This window comes from Pteronotus mesoamericanus, unplaced genomic scaffold, assembly GCF_021234165.1.
Source record: "Pteronotus mesoamericanus isolate MK-2021 breed Mesoamerican mustached bat unplaced genomic scaffold, CSHL_Meso_final contig_20, whole genome shotgun sequence".
NCBI classification, from domain to species: domain Eukaryota; kingdom Metazoa; phylum Chordata; class Mammalia; order Chiroptera; family Mormoopidae; genus Pteronotus; species Pteronotus mesoamericanus.
In genome coordinates this window covers 93,953,430-93,975,663 of record NW_026555085.1, presented here as the reverse complement: position 1 = coordinate 93,975,663, position 22,234 = coordinate 93,953,430, and the positions used below count along the sequence as shown (strand labels likewise).

At 37.4% G+C, this 22,234-nt stretch overlaps 2 protein-coding genes and 1 pseudogene across 2 annotated transcripts in view; all 3 read left to right on the top strand.

The window, feature by feature from the left end:
* LATS1 (large tumor suppressor kinase 1) overlaps positions 1 to 8,115 on the top strand; it is a 33,616-nt gene extending 25,501 nt beyond the window's left edge. The window contains exons 6-8 of the mRNA XM_054570101.1: positions 317 to 499; positions 694 to 800; positions 6,359 to 8,115. Coding sequence (XP_054426076.1) covers positions 317 to 499; positions 694 to 800; positions 6,359 to 6,868 — 800 coding nt within the window. The 3' untranslated portion in view covers positions 6,869 to 8,115. The remainder of the gene's footprint in view (positions 1 to 316; positions 500 to 693; positions 801 to 6,358) is intronic.
* Positions 8,116 to 12,827: 4,712 nt separating this feature from the next.
* The window catches only part of KATNA1 (katanin catalytic subunit A1), a 36,028-nt gene continuing 26,621 nt past the window's right edge, over positions 12,828 to 22,234 (top strand). The window contains exons 1-2 of the mRNA XM_054570098.1: positions 12,828 to 13,111; positions 14,554 to 14,626. The gene's annotated coding sequence lies outside the window, so the exon portion shown is untranslated. The remainder of the gene's footprint in view (positions 13,112 to 14,553; positions 14,627 to 22,234) is intronic.
* Positions 15,358 to 16,007, top strand: LOC129067839 (60S ribosomal protein L18a-like; annotated as a pseudogene).

Below are 22,234 nucleotides of genomic sequence, written 5' to 3'. Positions count from 1 at the left end.
TCCAGAGTAATAATAGGGAGTAGTCTGATTCTTAAATCTCTCTACTCGTGCCTTTATCGTTATTTAACATTGACTACATTACTGAATCTTGGGCTAATTTTTCTTAGTGTAAAACTTGTCCTCCTATTGATATCTCAGATAACAGGCTTCAGTCATTTATAAATACTATGAGTGATTTGGTGTACACTGTATCTTAGCTTGTCATAAGGGGAGAGTGCTGATAACTGTAAAGCATGATGTGAACAAATTAAATAGACTCTAGGTTTACTCTTGTTTTTGTTGCTTTTATTTCTTTTTTCTTTATTTTACTTTATAGGTGACCATCCACGGCAAGATAGCATGGATTTCAGTAGCGAATGGGGTGACCCCTCTAACTGTCGATGTGGAGATAGACTGAAGCCACTAGAGCGGAGAGCTGCACGCCAGCACCAACGATGTCTGGCACACTCTTTGGTTGGGACTCCCAATTACATTGCTCCTGAAGTGTTGCTACGGACAGGTAAAAACACTTGTTTTATAAATAATCTCCAGCTGAAACTTAATTAGAATATAGCTTATTTTTGAGGTTTATAATAAAAGTGTTAATTTTTACACTATAAATTGCTGATTTAATATTAATTTTGATAGTATTCTGGACACTTTTTGAAAAGTGCTTATGAATAACTATACTCTAACTTTGCTATCTTATTTTAGGCTATACACAATTATGTGACTGGTGGAGTGTTGGTGTAATTCTTTTTGAAATGTTGGTGGGACAGCCTCCTTTCTTGGCACAAACTCCATTAGAAACGCAAATGAAGGTAAAGTATAGAATCTATACCAAGAGAATTGTCACAAAGTCCTTTATACCATAGATGTTTGTCAGCCCTTTTACATTTAATGTCTTATTTTGGAATTAAAGAATGAACTTGTCAGGATATAGGAACCCACTAAGATTCAATGCATGAATTCTAGTCTTCATCATTCCAACATCACACTCCCATATTTTCCCACACTCATAAACTATACTCGTATTTCATTTTCATAGAAATCTTTAGTATATTTTGCAGATTTCAATTTACTCTTTGTCACCTGTTGGCTTCTGGCTTCATTTCTTTCCATGCACATTCTAGCCCGAAACTACAAACAAGTGTCTATTCAGTTGACCCTCCTTACTTGCTGTTGAACTTCCTGTGTTTTAAGTTCCCTGCGGTCAACGATAGCCTGAATATATTAAATGGAAAATTTCTGAAATGAGTGACTGTTAAGTATTCAATTGTGCCCCATTCTGAAGAGTGTGATGAGATCCTGTGCTGTCCTGTTCCATCCCACCTGGGACGTGAATTATCCCTTCGTCTAGCGTATCCATGCTGTATATGCTACCCACCTGTCAGTCACTTGGTAGCCATTTCAGTTATCAGAGCGACTATGGTATCTTAGTGTTTGCATTCACATATCCCCTATTTTACTTAATAATGGCCCCCAAGCACAAGAGTAGTGATACTGGCAATTCAGAAAGACCAAAGAGAAAGTGTAAAGTGCTTCCTTTAGGTGAGAAAAGTATGTATGTATAGGAAAAAACATAGTATATATAGGGTTCAGTACTATCCGTGGTTTCAAGCATGTACTGGGGATCTTGGAACACATCTCCCACAAATAAGGGGACTACTGTACCTACACTTGAAATTACCTCTGGCATTTAAATGAGAAGCTGTCTACAGTTTTTACTATAAAATGTCTCATTAAAAATCCTTTAGTGGTTCCCTGGTTAATGGCTTAAAGTCCAAATATGTCCTCTCTATCTTTGTTCACACCATTCCCTTTGAATTGTCCTTTCTCCCCCATCTTCCACAACTCTCCCCTCTTTCTGAAGCCTGGGTAACTCCTGATCATGTTTTTTTATTTGTTTTTCTGATTCTTTTTAATCATTCTTTAAGTGTCTTGAGATATCATCTGTTCTATAATGCTCCCCACCAACTTGTAACTACTTGTCATTGCATTTAATATATTATTTAAAAAATTCCTTTAGAATTTCTTTAAGTACAGGTCTACTGGTAATGCATTCTCTCAGCTTTGTGTCAGATTTGATTGTCTAAAAGTGTCTTTATTTTACCTTCAGTTTAATATGTATATATAAGAAAATGTGTGTATATGTCTGTGGAAAGTTGAATGCTTTCTAAGATCAAGAAAACAAGAATGTCTGCTCTCACCAGTCTTATTCAACATTGTTCTGGAAGTCTTAGCCAGTGCAGTACAACAACAAAAAGAAATTAAAGTCATATAGATTAGAAAGAAATAAAAACTTCCCACATTCAACAGATGACACAATTTTTTATATAGAGAATCCCAGGGAATCAAAGAAACATAACCTGTAGAACTGAGTTTAGCATGATTGTAGGATATAAGGATAATCCATAAATTATCAACTAGAACAAAACAACTAGAAACTGAAATTTTAAAACAATACCATTTACAGTAGTTTTCCCAAAATGAAATACTTGGGTATAAATCTAATAGACCATGAACAAGATCTGTGTGCTGAAAGCTGTAAGTTAATGAAAGAAACCAAGGAAGATCTTAAGAAATGGAGATACATACTGTGTTGATGGATTGAAAGACTCAGCATAGTAAAGCTGTCAATTCTTCCCCCCCAAATTTTTATATTTAACTCAGTTTCAAGGAAAATTTCCAGCAGAAATTTTTTAGATATAGATCAGCCTATTCTAAAGTTTTTGTGGGTGGACAAAGGAATCGGAAGAAAGAAAACAGTTTTTAAAAAGAACAAAGAGAGAAATTCAACTTTTTAGGACTTACTATAAAGTTATAATAATAAAGACAGTATAATGTTGGCAAAAGGGAATGCACATAGATCAGTGGGACAGGTAGAGAATGGAGCAATAGGACCATACAAATATAGCCATTTCATCTTTGACAAAGGTGCATATGGAGGAAGGATAGTATCTCAACTAAAGTGTTGGAAAAATTGATTAGCCATATACAAAAAATACTGAACATTGATGTAAATGTCACACCTTAGACAAAGATTAACTCAAAATAGATACAGACGTAAAACAAAGCTATAATACTTTTAGAAGAAAATAGAAGAGAAAATCTTTATGGCCTGAGGTTGGGTGAAGAGCTCTTAGAAATGACACCAAAATCATGATCCATAAAAGAAAAAGCTGAGAAATTGGACTTTATAAAACGTAAAAATGTTCAGTCTGCCAAAGACACAGTCAACGCAATGAAAGGTATTGGTATGGAATTCTGGGCTTCAGTTTTAGCAGCACTTTGAATATCCTTTTCTTGCCCTGGCCAGTGTAGCTCAGTTGATTGGACATCGTCCTGTGGATGGAAAAGTCATGTGTTTGATTCCCAGTCAGGACACATGCCCAGGTTGTGGGTTTGATTCCCAGTAGGGGCATGTAAGGGAAGGCAACTGATAGATGTTCCTCTCTCTGTATCTCTCTCCTTTCATTCCCCTCTCTCCCTCTAAAAGCAGTGAAAAAAATGTCCTCAGGTGAGGACTAAAAAATAAGTTTTAAATACCCACTTCCTTCTGTCTTCCAGAATTTCTGATGAGAAATTTACAGTCATTCAAATCGTTGTTCCCTTAGGTAATGCATCATTTTTCACTGGCTTCTTTCAGTGTTGTAACTATGCAGTGTCTAGGCATGGTGTTCTTAGAACTTACCCTGTTTGGTGTTCACTGAGCTTCCTGAATTTATAGGTTCATCTGTTGTCAAATTTGGGGAGTTTTCAGCCAACATTTCTTCAGATATTTTTCCTATATCATACACTTTTTCCCCTTGGAACTCTTAATTAGATACCAATGTTAGACCTTTTGGTATACCCCTACAGACTACTGAGGACTATATTTTTAAACTTTTTTTCTCTCTGTTCAAATTGCAGAATTTCTATCAATCTAGCTTAAAGTTCATTTTCTTCTGACATCTCCATTCTGTTGAGCCCATCCACTGAGTTTTTTATTTTGATTATAATGTTTTTCAGTTTTAAAATTTATATTTGGTACCTCTTCATATCTTCAATTTCTTTACTGAGACTTTGTCTTCATTTCATTTTTAGAGTATTCATCTTTATTTAGAACATGTTAGTAATGTCTACTTTAAAATTTTTGTCAGATAATTCTAAAATTTGTATCATCTCAATACTAACATCTATTGATTTTCTATGTGGGTTGAAATTTTCATGGTTTTGGTATTCCAAGTAACTTTAGATTGTATCCTGGATATTTTGAATATTATGTTATGGGACTCTGAGTCATGTTTAAATGTATGGAGAATGTTGGTAATGTTTTGGCAGCCATTAAACCGGATTTGATTCAGTCCACAAGTTACCTTCTGTGGCTTAGGACTTCAATGTCTGTTTCATTGTCAATGCCTTTACATTGCTAGGCAGATTTCTGCAGCTGCGGTCTTTTCCCTAGTTCAGTTCTCAGAGTTTTTGATACGTTCTTTATGATTAAATCTGTACAGGTACAGCTGAGAGGTGAGCCTAACAGTTTGTAAATAACTTTACAGTCTCCTCCGCCTCTGCCATGTTCCTGGTACCTTCCAGTTCCTTCAGGGTTCCCTTTTCAGTTCCTTCCGTTCAGACTAGAAAGTGAGGCTTAATTTACCCTACTCTGCCACATACATGTCTCATGACTGTGCCTGCATCCAGGACAAGGTAGCGAGAGCACACTCAGGGAAAAAGTGACAGGGATTCGATCCATCCTCATGGGATTGCATTTAATTTCCAATTGAATAGGAAGGGTCCCTTCTCTCATAGTTTCCGGTAGCATTTTTGTACCTCTGTTGTGTCCAGGAAACCTCTTTCCCAATATCTGAGCCTAAACTAGAAGGACTTTTCCTAGAGCTTACGCTGTATTATACGTCTTCAAGGTTTGGGCTACCTTGAGTCTATACTGGGGATTCTAATGGAAAAAATGGTAAACACACCACCAGTTCATTGGGGTGCCTCAAATTCTTATTTTCTTCCGCAGTCTCCTGTTACCCTTTACTTTTCAGGGTCCTCAAGTAACTGCTCTGTGCATTCTGTTCAGGTTGTAGAGCTTCATTCAGTATGAAAGACAGGGCAGAGTACACCTATTACATTTGACTCAGAACTGGGACCTTCCTCTCTGTCTGGCTGCTTTTAGGATTTTTTCTCTTTAACTTTGATTTTCTGCAATTTCGCCATTATGTGCCCATGTGAAGTTTTATCTATCTTGATTGAGGTTCATAAAGCATCTTGAATTGTAGGTTGATGAATCTTCATCAAATTTGGAAAGTTCCCTGTCATTGCTCTTCAAAGATTTCTTCTGCTTCTGTTTCTCCTTCTTAGACTCTAATTAGTTTAGTATACACCCATATGGTAGACATTTGATACTGTCTTACGTGTCTCATGCTTTATTTTTTTCATTTTTTCTCTCTGTGTTTCAGTTTACATTAATTTTTATTGACCCATCTTTGAGTAAACTGAGTCTTTTTTATTTGCTCTGCCTAGTCTTTTTTTATTTTTACCTTAAACTAAAAACTCCTGAATGTAACTTCAAAGGAAAGATTTTGTCTAGCTGTTTGTATATATGTATTTTTCCTCTTTGAAGTAGGTGATGGAACCAGCATAAATAGCTACAACTGTATCATGATTTTTTTCCCAAAAAAGTCAAAGACATTTTATTAGTTGAGGCATCACCTTTTTCTTACGTGGGAGAAAAACTTTAAGATGAACAGATACTAGAAGAGGAGGTTTATTTTTCTTCCCTCTACTGTAGCTGATAAGGTCCTCTATGAACAGGGAGGATGCGGTTCATTTATTCATTCATTTAACAAGTATTTACTATTACCTTCCTTCTTTCCCTTTTTTCCCTTCCTTCCTCCCTTTTTCTTACCCTCCTTCCCTCTTTCATTCTGGTTTATTTAAAACTATAATAAACATTTACTCAACATCTATTATATGCCAGGCAATTGGCCAAGCTGTAGGAAGACCACAAAGACAAAACATGGTCTATAGCCTTATGGAATTTCATACTGTAGTAGAAGGGCACAGACATAAACAGGTCCCACAAAACATTAGAGACATTACGAAACAAATATATAGAACAGGGCAGGCACAGTAGAAATAGTTATTTCTACGAGCAGTGTTAAAACTTACAGTGAGTCTTCCAATATGACTATAAGTTGCCTGAAGAGGAGGGAATGAGCTGAAAGGCTATTTCCCACCAATAATTCATTTTTAAAGGTAAGGAAATTGAAATACAATGCAGTTTATTTTTAAAATTTACATATAGTCCAGTAAGACTTTTTGGTATAAAAGTTGGAGAAAATTTTGGTCTTCTTATCAATTCCCTCCTAATTTTTAAAAATCTTCTTTAAAGGTTATCAACTGGCAAACATCTCTTCACATTCCACCACAAGCTAAACTGAGTCCTGAAGCCTCTGATCTTATAATTAAACTTTGCCGAGGACCAGAAGATCGCTTGGGCAAGAATGGTGCTGATGAAATAAAAGCTCATCCATTTTTTAAAACAATTGATTTCTCTAGTGACCTGAGACAACAGCCTGCTTCATACATTCCTAAAATCACACATCCAACAGATACATCAAATTTTGATCCTGTTGATCCTGATAAGTTATGGAGTGATGATAATGAGGAAGAAAATGTAAATGACACTCTGAATGGATGGTATAAAAATGGAAAGCACCCTGAACATGCTTTCTATGAATTTACCTTTAGGAGGTTTTTTGATGACAATGGCTACCCATATAATTATCCAAAGCCCATTGAATATGAATATATTAATTCACAAGTCTCAGAGCACCAGTCAGATGAAGATGATCAGCACACAGGCTCAGAGATCAAAAATCGTGATCTAGTGTATGTTTAATACACTAGGAAATAATTGTAATGAGGATTTTTAAGAAGGCCTGAAATGCAGGGATTTTTGAGGCTCTAAGGGTAAAATTATGCAAATGTGACAGAGCTGTGTGTGTGCTCTGTGCACAATATTTTATATTCCTAAATTATGGGAAATCCTTTTAAAATGTTAATTTATTCCAGCGTTTATAATCAGTAATTTAGAAAAAAAATTGTTATAAAGTAAATTATGAACTGAGTATCATAGCCAGTTCTTGGTACTTAAAGTACTGAAAAAAAAAAAATAGTGTGCTTTGTTTAAAAAGGAGAAGCCTGGTATCTATTTGTACATATGCTAAATAATTTTAAAAGACAAGAGTTTTTGAAAGGTTTTTGAAAGACAGTTTTAGTTTTATTTTGCTTTAACCAAATATGAAATATGCCCCACATTTACAAAGCTTTTCCCCCCTCCCATAGCCTTGTTTTTGGTACAAAATAAGCTATAGAAATTAAGCCATCATGGTGGTGAGTTTTCCTAGGCTAATATTCTGTATAATTCACATCTTGAAACTAAGAAATACAGGGTTGACAGGGTTGAAATAGTATGTTCATCACAAGGGAAAAATAGATAAACTTCATTTTTTTCCCTCTGTGGAATATTTAATCTAGCATTTGTTTCTCAAGAATTACTGGCATTAAAAGAAGCAAAGCACTACCATTTTTTTCTTTCCACATTGGTATTTTTAATGCTGCTTCCAGGTGGGGTGTTTTTTTTTCTTTTTTCTTTTTGCATTTTATGAAATTTTTACTATTTGGGTCGAAGTGTTGTAGATGATTACAGTCAGAATGTTATTTCACAGAATCCCAGTTCTTGAATTTTTCTTGATACTTGTTTTAGAGATTCCTGTATATGTTAGATTGCTACTCTGAGAAGACTTTTTAGGCCTCCTTTCTTTACCTTCAGAAATTAGTTTGCTTTGAAATTAAAACCACTAACAGCATATTCTTCTGCAGTCTATCCATAGTTATCTTGGGAAATACATCAGTACCTTACTGGAGAAGACTGACTGTATTTGTGGATACATATTTACATCAAGCATGAGGGCTCCTTTCATCTTATCAACTACATGTTTGCATCTATTTACTAAAAATTCCCACCATTTGCTGTTTCTACTGCTTCCAGTTCATAAAGGGGAACATAGCTGCCATTTTTTATACTAAGAGCTAAGATCTTCCGTATTTTTACTTCACAATTTACAAAATGGTTTCCACCATCCTAAGCAGAGTGATTGTTTTCAGTTTCATATGACATCTTGATTAGAAATTATTTGTGGGTACTCCTAGAATAGTACTTTTTCTATATTGTGACAGTTTTGATTTTATCATCAGTAATGTTACTGCTTTCCTCTTTCAGAACAGTGCTGCATACATGGATTATTTATTGGGAAAGGAAAATGGCTATTTGGCAATATTTTACCTATGGGTATATTGGTAAGAAAATTAATTATTATTTAGTTCTTAATTAAGGTGGCCATTAGTAATTAGGGGAAGTTGCATAGTGGCCCTACTTGAAATTTAAGTCCTCCTAACTTAAGGTTAAATACATTTTGGAGGATTTCTATTATATAGGTTTCGAGAAGACTTATGGTCTCATACCAAAATACATTTACCCGTATTTTGCCATGTATAATGCGCTCCATATATAATGCACAGCCATGTTTTTGTGCACATTATACATGGGATTATTATACCCATGGTATGTAACCATTATATCCATATATAACGTGCATCCTTATTTTTCCCTCAAAAATGTGGGCAAAAAAGTGCACATTATACACAGCAAAATATGGTAGTTTATTTTTTAGGATGAGGAAAAGGACTCTACTACATTAGTAAAAGGTGTATTTTCTTTTTGTTAAGATCCACGGATAATTTTATCAAAACAATATTTGGCATAAGAGGCATAATGTTAGTGTTTTTCAGACTTTTAGTTTCCTTTATATGAAAGCTAATGGATATCATATACATAAGTAAAGTCAAGTCATAAGTGTTCCAGTTGAATTGGGGAGGGCAAAGGAGATTTATTAACTTACAGTTGTCACCTTTCTATAGGTGGCCCTCTCAGAGCACAGCATATAAACCATGGTACAACCCACTGTGTAATGGGGTGGGGGCATCTTTGGGGATCATTGGTCCTTTTAGAAATCTGAGGAAAGCTGTGGACAATCTTCCCAGAAAAATGGACATCAACACATACACATAAAATGTGTGTAGTTTTAGGGGTTCTGGATCTGTTGAAACCTATCATAAACCCTTGGTTAAGGATCTCTGTCCTATAAATACACTGATATATTAAACTAAGAACTTTGCTTTAAATTTACTGATTAGTGTTCAGATTAGCATATCTTGTATAAACAGTGATAATTTGTAATGTAAAAGACCTGTACCATGTGATAGGATATCCCTACGAATGCCTCTCTCGCTGGTGCAGTGCTAAGACATTAGAAATGCACCCTTTTGGGGGCACGGACATGTTTGGCTTAATAAAGAAATATTTCTGAAAGACTTCTAATCAGAGAACTGTAAGATAATGCACTATGAGATGGCAGTCTTCATGGAACATTTGATTAGTTCTATAAAAGTCAATGCAAAACAATTTAGTTCAAGAAATTTTAGTTTGGTACTCAAGTTTTCAAGACATTCTTCTTTCTCTTGGGCTTTCTCAGTAACATTTAAATTTCCATTTAGCTGTTTTACTTACGCACTTTGGTGGATACAATACAAAACCAACTCTTACATTTATGTTGTGGGAAATCTAAGGTTATGTCTACTCCCCGCTGCTTCCCCACAAAATCTGTTGCCCTTATTTCTCAAATGTAACAGACACTAAATTTTGTATTCTTTTGAAATTTCCTCTGACAGTATAAGATTTTTGTGTTTATCTGAAGCTGTGTATGAGCCTTGAGTATCTGTAGTTTTAAGTTGGTAGCTCTATTATTCCCAAACTATATCCAGTTCTTCCAGTACAGAATCTGGTGCTTCCTGACCAAAAAGATATGAACATCAAAAAGCTGATAAGCTTTCAGTTGAAATGGAGTGAAAACATTGGTTATACATGTTTTCTTTTTTAAAATTTTCCCACTCATTAAAAATTTACTTTGTTATACTTACCCCTTTTATGCATATCAATAGTATTTATAAAATGTGTTCTATAATTATGTAATTGTAGATACTGTTATGTATTGTTCAGTGACATTCTAAGGCAGGACCTATTGCTGTATCTTTTCTACCTTATTTGTGATAGAAACTAGAATGTATGACTAAGAAGTCACTTTGAGATTGACTTTTTAAAAAAGTGATTACCTTCTGCTGTTGCAAAGTGCAAAACTGTGAGTGGAAATTTTTTTTCTGACTTAATAATATGTTAGAAATTAGAAAATACAGTGGGAGGATTTTTAGATATTGCTGCTGCTGTTACCTAAGGTACTTTAGAAACTTAATAAACAAAAATAAAAATCCCTTTGGTATTTAAAATGGAACAATAGCCTGTTTGTTTTAATCTAAAACAGAAAGTAATTTGGGTCAACATATTGTTATATTTGTAAAGCGCCTTAATATATCCCTTTGTGGAAGGCACTATACCACAGTTTACTTTTTGTATTGTATATATAAGTATTTTGTATTAAAATTTAATCAATACAACACTACAATTTTATAAAATAATGCTTTGTTAGGAAAAGGAATTACAGCTTTGCAATATAACTAAATTGTTTTGCATATGTTTGAATGTAGTAAATATGAATAATCAGCCTGTATTTTTAATGAATCTATTTGTATTTTCCCAATCATTTTATCTAGTGTAACATTTTCTGGGATAATAAAAAATCAAAATTCAAATCTTTCAATTATGTGTGGAAAGCTGACTCTTAAGCCACTTAAGTATGTTGATATTTTTATTCAAAAGTTTATTTTAATCTTTTTATTCTCAAAAAAATATGATTAAAAATTTGATGCTTTGAAGTTAAAAATATATTTAACTAATAATAATACCTAGTTAGATTAAAGCAAACTGAACAGGGTTAGTATAACCCAGTAAAATATTTTCATTTTGTGCAACATAAGTATAACAAACATTCCATGTTAAAGGCTTCCTTTAGATCAACACAGATTTAAACCTTTTTAATTCTTAATCTCTGCATGTAGTATCATTTGAATACAGATTAGTTTTTAAAATGTGAAGTTGTTGGTTAACCTGTTTTTATAACCCTTTGTTAGATGAACTGCCTACCAGGTAAAATACATATATTGATGTTATATCTTAACTTTACACAGAGGAATAAATATTTAGGGTTCTCCCCCACCATCTTCAAGCATTACCATCATTCTAATCCTCTTGTTTTCACTCCCTTGTAAAATTATATTTGGTCTACATTGTGAGCATTTTATAGCTGATGCACATTGCATTGTTTTTATGACTTACTTTACTATGGGGGGGGCCAAGTTTAGCGTGCTTAAAGTTGTAAGTATACCTTGTTATGCCAAAGCAAAACAATGTATCTGCATATGTGTACCATTTGTGTTTGAAACATAGGCATTTATAGTCTTCTCCAGGCTCCACTCTTTCCTCCTTCCTTTGAGTCACCTAGAGATCCTGAACATTTTACTGGATTCAGAATCTGGTTAGGACTTTGAGTTGTTTCCCCTGGAGAGGGGTTACATTTGGTGGAAAAGGGGGTCCTCATGATTGCTTATCTCCCAGAGGGGTTGACTAATGACAAGACTACTCTTGTTCCCGAGTATCCATCCTTTCATTCTTCCCTTCACTAGTAAGGCCCTCATCCCTGTCCACGTTTTGACTGCCCCACTGGAGCCCATGTTTCTCATGTTCCCTTGTACTAGGTGTGGCCACATGACAAGATTTTGGCCATTGGCATGTGAGCAGACATGGCATGTGTAAATTCCACTTCACACACTTAAAAGTCGATAGTGTGTGCCCTACACTGTTCCTTCCCTCTTCCCACAGGAAGGAAGAACAGAGTGGTGACTTCATGTTGACCATTAAAAAGTAGGAAAACACCCTACTACTTTGTAGTTAGATCAACAAAATGACTAGAATCTAGTTACCTGAAAGATTGTGTGAAGCGGAGCTCTCTGTCCACTCTGATGGAGCAAACACAATATATCCATTTGTTACTCCTCCTGAACCTATACCCTAACTAATACAGTGTATAATTTGTATCAGCATTTAATCTAATTTGCAAAACAATTTAAGGAGGTCATTTTGTACTTTGACCATCTCCCATGCAATCAATCATGAAATTCAGTTATTTTACCTTGTATATTTTTCTCTAATTCATCATATTCATCCCCATTGTTAAAAATTTAAAAGACTCAGTCTTTTAAATTACTGCAATGTTTTAAAATTAGATTTTTAATACCATGCACTCCTAAAGGAAAACGTGTCTTCAATGCTTCTATTCCTTTTGTGGGTGAAGGTACAGGATGGAGACTGATACTGGAGGAAGCACAGGTCTGTTAAGTATGTAGGAAACTGTGGAACATTGTAATTTTATCAATATTTGGTTGTATAAAAATGTTGACAAAAAACCACCAGCAGCTTGTCTGGATATCTTTATTTACCTACTCCCTATTTTATCCATGTTTTGTCGTGACAAGCGCCTCAAATTCTGAGTATTTGGTTCTAAAACAGAATTTGTCATAAATGAATTTGGCCCTTTACACTCACCTATAAAACAAGACACTGACTTCCTAACTTATGAAGAATGTGGTGAAAATCAAATGGGAGGAAAGGTGAGCAAACATTTGAAAAAACATAGTGAAGTACGTGATATGGTGGTATTCAATGCTTGTGTAAATCATTAATAAGCACCCCAACTGTCCACCCTCCCCGCGGCATGGACAGCGCAGGCGCACCCCTGCCCCGCTTGCGCCTCCATTGGCCCCGCCCATTCCGCACCCGCCACACGCAGGCGCCGTCCGGCGTCCTCGCTCCCGGGCGTCGCCCAGCGTGCGCAGGAGTTGCCGAGGCCACTCCCGGCACCGGAAGTGAGTCTGGAGAGTTTGCCTTCAAATTCTTGCTTTGCTGAAGCTTCGCTGGCGGCTGGTGACGGTTGGACCCAGCAATGCTGGGCCGGTAAGGACAGAACAGGGTGGTTGGGGCTGTGCAGGACCCTCCTTCCTCGCTCGGACCTCTCCTCCACCCTGCTCCTCCACCTGACAGTGGGCGGTTTCCGAGCAGCCTCGGCCTCCACAGGTGAGTGAATGCTCGCCTGGTACGGTGGGGGTCCCCGACCCTCATGGCGGAGTCGGGGAGGGGCTCCGGGACCTGCGGGGCGAGACCGCCGCGCATCCTGCCGGGAGTCCGCCAGAGTGCCTGCGCCGAGGTCTTAGATCCTTGTTTTGTCGTTGACATCTGCGGCTTAGGTGACGGTCCCCTTACCTGAGGAATCCTGTCCAGCCGGGGACTTTGGGGGTGGCGGGGGGGGGGGGAGGGGGACTCCTGCGGATCCCATTTCTAGGCCTGTGTCATTAGAGAAGTTTCCGGCCAAGGGAACATGTTTTTATCCCTTCTCTTTTTGACGGATCCTCACCTGAATCCGTCCACGCTCCCGCCCCCGAAACTCTCACCTCAGAAAAACTCCGAATAGGTAGGTGTGATGTTGTTGAGGATGTTGTTTCTTATTTAGTTTATTCCGGAGCCGAGGAAGCTCATGGCCATTTTTGTTTGGAGTTGGTATCTTTTAGAAAATTTTGTCCCTCGAAACATTTGTTCCGTATAGTACAGGGTGACGACGTTAGAGATAAACATGGACCTGTAGATGCCTTACTGTGTATAACCTCAAGCCTTTATTTAGCCTGTAGTAATTTCTCTTAACTGCGAAGTGCCACTTTTATATCAGTTTTAATTTACAGCGGCACAGTGTTGCACCCTCCTCTCTGGAATGCACTCATTTACGTCTTTCTCTTTGAAATCAGACCTGCAGTCACTGCTGAAAACATTCCTAAATGTTTTAGAATGTGCAATAGCTCTCTGCCACGTAGTAGCCCTGATCAAACGCTAAGATGTCAAGAAAGATTCTCGCAATGTTCATACTGGCCTAAATGTGTCCATGTGCAGCCCCGTTTTCTTTGTAATCAGAGAGCTCGCTCACACAGAAATAGCAGCAAAATTCTTTTTCTTGTATTGATAACTGTGGCCCGTATCATGCCTTAAAAAAAAGAAAAAGGCAGTGCCCATCAACTTTCTAACATTTCTAGACTATGAAAAGCTATATAAAGTTCCTTTATGGCATTGGTTATTCAAGAAGCATTTACCTTTTATAGATCCTGTAGTAGACATACTACGTAGTCTCCAGTGGCTTCTCCATCTTGTGTTGAAACCGGTATCATGATTCTGACAAATAATCAGGAATTGTGAAATTTACTGTATTAACATTGTTGGATTTCTGTTTACAACAATGTTTTCTTTTTCCCTTTAGCTAGTTGTGTGGTGAAAAAGTGTGTGTTAGATCAAAATGGTCAATGCTGATAATATGCTAAGAATATTAGAATAGATTTTGCTTGTGGTTCCTATTGATATGGCTTTTAAATTACATTTAAATTGTTATGTTCACTGATTTATTCTTCTGTTCAGGGTAAACATAAAGAAAGTTTATTAAATACATGTCTAATATATGTATTTTTTTTTCTGTGCAGGTTGTTTTTTGCTGTTTGTTTTATAAAAAAGAACTTTCTCCTGCTTCTTGAGTATCATATGATGATTATAAGGGTAAGAAAAATGCATGCCATGCTATAATTGATCATGGGTCACTCATTTATTGCTTATTCATAATCATCAGTAAGTGACTGTAAATTAGCATTATGGTTGCTTTCATATCCTAGACATGAACATTCTGAAAATTGCTAAACACTGTGTTATCACTTTTAAAGTTACACACTTTTGGTTTACTGAAGTCCTTTAGGAAAATGCATGATTGAGCTTATCTGTTTTTACTTTAGGACATCAGTTTGCAGATATTTTTAACATTGTTGCTGATATTTTAGTCTGTGCTACATAATCTATGCTTGTTTCCTGTTACTAAGCAAAGAAAAATACACCTAGAATAAATAAAATGATATCTCTTTCACTAAACTACAAGGATCTCAAGGTCGCATTCTGTCTGATTTTTGTCTTCAGTGCAATTCCTTGCAACTCAGGAGATGCTCTATAAATATTTATTGAATGAGTGATCTACACACATTATGGTGAAAACTTCAACACAAGGGTAACACTAAGATTCCTTTAAAAATTAAGTGGGTAAGGAATCTTTTTATATGTGAAATAGAGAAGGCCCTGTATTTGTTGTTTTGTAAGAAGAGGAACCTCAGAATTCTAATATTATGATCTGTTGCCTGTTCTTTTTCAATGTCTTTAATCTCTTCTTTTCTCTAATCCTAAAGGAGAAAAAGACACGATAAGTCTCTTTGTAGAGATACCACACCACATTAAGTATTGTTTGCTAGAAATTTTGCAGTGATGTTGAGTTTTTAGTGTGTAATTTTTAAATATTTGAATCAGTTACTTGAATTTAAATTTCATGGGCCTTTTATGGGTGGTGGCGAACATGGAGAGAACACTGTGAAGGCCTTGGGCACGCTGCGAGAGTGCAGGGTGGTAGGGCGCTGGCTGTCCACGCCCAAGTGCCTCACACTGCCCCTGTCTCTCTGGTGCATCTTTGCACCTAACTATGTTGTCAAGTCCTGCTTTTGGTACTTTGTGTGTCAACTGAAGAAGATGAAGAAATCTTCAGGAAATCGTCTCTTGTGGGCAGGTGTTTGAAAATTCTCCCCTTCGGGTGAAGAACTTTGACCTCTGGCTGTGCTGTGACTGCCACAGTGACACTCATGTGTGCCAGGAGTACTGGGACCTGACCACTGCAGGCACCAGTCACCCAGTGCTACTGAGGCACAGGGCCCAGCACCATGCCCGCGCCCACTCAATCCAGATCATGAAGATGGAGGGGTTTGGGGCCAGCAAGTGCCGCCCACAGGCAGTCAAGCAGTTCCATGGCTCACAGATCAAGTTCTCGCTGCCCCACTAGCTCCTTTGTTGCCAGCAGAAGCCAAGCTTCACCAAGAGGCCCAACATGGACCTGCCTGTCCCCTGGTCTGCCCAGAGAAACTCCTTGGGAGGTGGGGCAGGGCATGGTGCATCTTACTTAGTTTACAAAAAATGAATTTGGTCATTAGCTAAATCATAAATACTCAAACCATGTAAGCAGAAGGGTGGTTCTGATAGAATTATGTAAAGGAAACGTTTGCTGTGAGATAAAGCAGTCATCACCACTTAAGGTTATTTTTTCTCTTTAATCTCTATAAACAAGAGCCTGAAGTTGTGGATAATCTCATTTTTATAAATGTTTTATTAAATGAACCAGTAGGTTGTGTTTACAATTCATGGTGGTTAAAATTTGGTCTGTAGATTTTTCTTGAAATATATCCATTTCTTAAAGTATTGCCAGATACTGTACTGCGTAGACCAGCTTCTGTCCTACAGTGTGACTTTGGCAATGGTAAGGGTATATTTTTGAAAGTTGGAGAATCTCATAAGTTTAGTGTTGACATTCAAGAGTAACGATGTCTTTGGCTTAGAGACTATTAAAATAATAGGAAAAATTATTTTTGTCTAACATCTAACAACTAAGGGTATTTGATAGTGTTTTCAGTAAACAAGTTTCTTTGATAACCAGGAATTTCTCAGGTCACTGGTTAATGTGGCCTTGGTTTGTCCTTAAACTTTTGTTTGTTAGAAAAAGTCAGTTATTCACTGGCTCTTAAGGAATTTTATCTGACTAAAAAGAAGTATTCATAACATGGAGAACCTTCAAGGAAGGCCTGCAGTTGACTCCTTTGAGCTTTAGGCTATTGAATAAGTCACCGCTTAATGTAGACTTTTTTTCTTAGTGGGGAAAGGTAAAAAAGATCAGGAGAAAGTCTATTAAGGAAAAGGAGACGAGAGAGAAAAGACACAAGAGGATCATCCAGATCTCGTGTGTACTGTGCAGCTGGTCCCAGCTGTCCTATTCTAACTGTTGCCCAGACTAGTGTCAACATAGGGCATGTGTAGTTTCAGGGCTGAGGCAGTCACACAGCTCTGGCAGGGATGATTTGAGGTTCAAGGAATGTGAGTGCTGAGGGTCAGGAGCTGGACAAAGCTAAGAAATCTTAAGACAAAAACTTGGCAGTAGTCATTCATTTAAAGATTGAGTAGCTGTTGTGTGCCGAGCGTGGTTCTGGGTGCTGCACATTTATCAGTAAGTAACAGAGAGCCATGATCCTCAGTCATGGAGCTTTTATCCAGATAGAATATTGTCAAAGTGACTCCAGAGAGTTATTATTGAGGTTGTGGGATTTTTCTCTTTTGATTTGAGATACCTGGTCTTGAGTTACTTATATACCTCATTTTATAGCTGAATTGCTTTATAGCAAATTACACTAAAACTTAGTGATTTAAAACAACAAACATGTATTACTCGATTTCTTTGGTCGGGCTCTGGGCCTGGCTTAGCTGGGTACTTGTGAGATAGGGCCTTCCACAGGCTGTAGTCAGGGTATGAGGGCTGCAGTCATCTCCAGGCTCAGCTGAGGGAAGACCGGCTTCCAGGCTCTCCTCACAGCACGCTGGGCAGGGTTCAGTCCCTCTGCACTAGTGGAAGGAGGGCCTCGGGTCCTCACTGGCTCTGTTCCTGGGGCCTCCCTCAGTTCTTTGCCATGTGAGCCTCTGCACTGGACAGCTCACAACATGGTGGCCAGCTCGTTTCCCTTAGAGTGGTCCAGCAAGAGACAGTAGGAAAGATGGAAGTCACAGTTTAAACTCAGAAATGACATTCTCTTATTTTTGAATATTCTGTTTTTTCCAAGCTCACATTCAAGGGGAGGTGGTTACACGTGGGTATGGATACTAAGGGGCAGAGGTCATTGAGGGCCATTTCAGAAGCTGACTGTGATTTTCAATGGATATAAGGGTCTTCTTTTGTTGTATTTCTTTTTTGTTTCTCTTCTACCCTTCATCCTCTTTCTTCACTCATATTTTCCTGTCTTAGCCTCCCTAGACACTGTGGTATTCTTAATATATTCATTCTCAGATGTGTATGTATCCTTAAAAAAGAATGTTTTATATAGTGTATGTAAGTAAATATAACATAGTGTTAATTTATAAAATGGTATTGGAATTTAGATCATGTTCTATGTCTTAAGATTTTTTCACCCAACACTGTATTTTGATAATCTGTTCATGGTGCTATTTGTAAATTTTGCTTCCATCTGATACATGGTATTCCATTGTATTCATCCATCACATTTTCTTACCCATTTTTCTAGGTAGATAGTCCCCACTCAGCTCCTTGATATCTACACAGTTAATGTTGTTAACATGTTCCTTTCTGGATCTATGTGAGACTTTCTGTAATATTTACAGAAGAGTGGGACTACAGGGTCATAGGAAATATGCATATGTAAGTCCCCTTGGTGCTGCCAGATTCCTGTCCAAAATGACTGTGCCAGTTTATGCCCATACAGTGTATGTGAGGATTTTCTTTTTCCCAAATCCTTGGCAATAATTAATATTATTGGATTTATTAATTTTTTTAAAAAAATCTGGTGAATGTAAAAAGGATATCTTATTGTTCTAATTTGCATTCATCTGTTACTAGCAGCTGTACTTCCTAGCTAGTTTGGGTTTTCCCTTCTGTGAATTGTTCTTAATGCTCTCTACCTATTCTTTGTGAAGTTCCTTTGTCCATTAGTGTAAGGAATTGTAAGGATGGATTTTCTGCTCTTAAGTTAATCTTGCATTCCTGGATAAACCTTCCTAATCATGAGAGGGAGAGGGATGGGAAGAGGGAGAAGGATAGGAGGAAGGTGGGAGAAGAGAGAGTTAGAATTAGTTGGCACAGTTAGCTTACATTTTATTTAGATTTCTACATCTATGTATATGATTGAAATAGGCTTATTCTTACTAAGTTGTGAAATTTTGAAATTGAGGTGATCCCTGCCTTGGAAAAAGTTGATCAGTTTTTCTCTTGTTTTATGGATTAACGTTTATGCGATCAGTATTACCTTCAATTTAGAAGGTAGGTAAAATCCACCCATAAAAACCCTCTGGGCCTGGAGCATTTAAAGGGGGGGCAGTCTTAAAATTTATTTTTCTAGGAAGTATGAGAAAAAGAAAAGGATTCTAGGCTTGCACTTGGAAGGGTGAGCAAGGATAAACCAGGACAGTGGAAGTCAGGGCACAGTGAGAAGGCTCTCATGTGGCCGTCTGTCCCTATGGGCTGCCTTGGACCTCCCACGCACAAAGACCCAATCACCATCTGTCATTTCTGTTGTTTTTCAGAATTTTATGTTTAATTCTGGGGTCTATCTACCTGTGAAATAACTGTGATTCTTCTAGGATTGGTTTTCAGGAAGGACCAGAAGCTATCTTGGTGTCCTGTCTTGCCTTATATTAGGAATTGAACCTGATAACTGACATTAAAGATGTTTGGGTTTGAAGATCCTAGTATGTAGCCTAATACTAATACATGACATGTGTTAGTGAAGTCTAACTGTGTAAAGGAGCAACAGTTGTACCTTCAGCTAAGATTAGAGAGTGAGAACTACCAAAGGGGTAGAAAATAAGTGTCTGAGGTTGTTGATGTGATTTTGATATCCGTGTTTCTCCAGCTGAGGTTGTTGTGATCCATCTCACTTAATTTTTTTATTTTTTATTTTAGTCTTGTTTGTTCTATTGCAATTGTCCCAATTTTCCCCCTTTTCCCTGCTCTGTCCTGCCTCCCCCCCACCGCCGCTCCCACAGTCCATCCCCACCCCGTTGTCCATGTCCATGGGTCATTCATGCATGTTCTTTGACTAGTCCTTTCCCCTTCTTTCCACCCTTCCTCCCCACTCCCTTTCCCCTGGCAGCCCAAATCTGTTCCCTCTTTCCATGCCTGTGGTTCTGTTTTGCTGCTTAGTTTATTTTGTTCATTAGATTCCTCTTATATGTGATATCATATAATATTTGTCTTTCACCGACTTAGCATTAATAGTCTCCAGTTCCATCCATGCTGTCACAAAGGGTAGGAGTTCCTTCTTCTTTCTTTTTGCTGTATAGTATTCCATTGTGTAGAAGAACCACAGTTTTTTTAATCCATTCATCTACTGATGGGCACTTAGGCTGTTTCCAACGCTTGTCTATTGTAAATAGCACTGCTATAAACATCAGGGTGCCTAAGTTCTTTTGAATTGGTGTTTTGGGATTCTTAGAGCATATTCACAGCAGTGGAAATGCTGGGTTATAAGGCAGTTCCATTTTTAATTTTTTGAGGCAATTCCAAACTGTTTTCCACAGTGGCTGCACCAATCTGCATTCCCACCAACAGTGCACTAGGGTTCCCTTTTCTTCACATCCTCACCAGCACTTGTTTGTTGATTTATTAATGATAGCCATTCTGACAGATGAGAAGTGATATTTCATTGTGGTTTTAATTTGCATCTCTCCGGTGGCTAGTGATGTTGTGCATTTTTTCACATGTCTGTGGGCTACCTACATGTCCTCCTTGTAGAGGTATCTATTCAAGTGTTGTACCCATTTTTTTATTGGATTGTTTGTCTTCCTGGTGTGTAGTTCTGTGAATTCTTTACATATTTTGGAGATTAAACCCCTGTCTGATGTATCATTGGCAAATATGTTCTTCCACATGATTGGTTCTTTTTTCATTTTGATGGTGGTTTCTTTAGCCATGCAAAAGCTCTTTAATTTGATGTAGTCACATTTGTTTAATTTTTCCTTTATTTCCCTTGCCCTAGGAGATATATCATTAAAAATATTGCTACATGAGATATCTGAAATTTTATTGCTTGTGTTTTTCTCCAGGATGTTTATGGTATCATGACTTATATTTAAGTCTTCCTTCAGTTTTTCAAAAGATTTATTTATTTTGAGAGGGGAAGGAAGAGAGAAAGAGAGGGAGAGAAACATCAATGTGTGTTTACTTCTCATGCGTACCCTACTGGGGACCTGGCCCGCAATCCAGGCATGTGCCCTGACTGGGAGTCAGATCAGCGACCCTTTAGTTCGCAGGTCGGCGCTCAGTCCACTGAGCCACACCAGCCAAGGCAGTCTCTTATCCATTTTGAGTTTATTCTGGTGTGTAGTATAAGTTGGTGATCTAGTTTCATGTTTTTTTTTTCCGCATGTACCAGTCCAGTTCTCCCAACACCATTCATGAAGAGGCTGTTTTTAGTCCATTGTGTGTTCCTGCCCCTTTGTCATATGTTAATTGACCATAGTGATGATGTAGGTTTATTGATCCATCTCACTTTAACTTTGTCCTAAGGAGCATAGTACCCACCTTCTTCGACTTTAGTATAGCATTGCTGATTTTTAGCTCTTCCGCCCACTAACATTTCTTATTAATTTTGTGTCCTGTAATCCTCTGATTCTGGGCTGTATGGATATGATTACCTTCTCTTGTCTATTTGGCGGAACATCTCTTTGGTCCAATACCTAACACGTAGTGAATCTGATTGATATTCCTGGTTCTTCTGCCATTATCCTCTTTGTCCTGTCCGTCAGCTAAACATCCTACATTAAACTGAACCCAAGAAATTTGCTTGGCATGTTTTTTCACAGAAAACCTCAACCCAGAGTAAGGAATTTAAATATGCAACATGTAAGAACCATTGTGGTCCCTGTTAGACTTAAGTCCTGTTACATCACTTTACCTTAACTATAGGTGGTTTGGGGGAGGAAGGTGTCAAGGAGCACAGTTTTAGGAAATGCCTCGGACAAGATCAAATAAGCTAGTTGGAGAGGCCCCCACAGGGATGGTATCTCCACTCACCATCAGACACATCTATTTAGATATTCCACTGACACACAAAGGAGTCAAAAATAATGATTTTCTTCATCTATCCATTCAACTTTCCTGTGATCTTTTGTGATTCTTTCATTTTTTTAGTTCCCATGCTTGAAACTTCATTCATTTTCAACATCTCCACACAAATTTGTACTTACTCTCAGCAGTTCTTTCACCACGTTTCAGATTTTTTTATTTCCAGAGCCACAGCCCTTATCTAAATCATTTCCCTCTCCAAAGCACTAAGATCTTCCTGACTTTGAACTTCACAGTGTTGTGTACAGTTAATAAAGAATAGTAATCATCATCAACATTAACAAAGCTGACATTTATTAAGTGCTACTTCTGATGTATTATATACACATCCTACTAAGTACAAAGACAGTACTTGGTTCTCTTTTATAGAAAGTTTCAGGGAAGATGAATTTAGTACTTTAGTCTTTGCCAAATAGTATGCTAGGTACTTAAAATAGCCATTTATTCCTTATATTGCAATT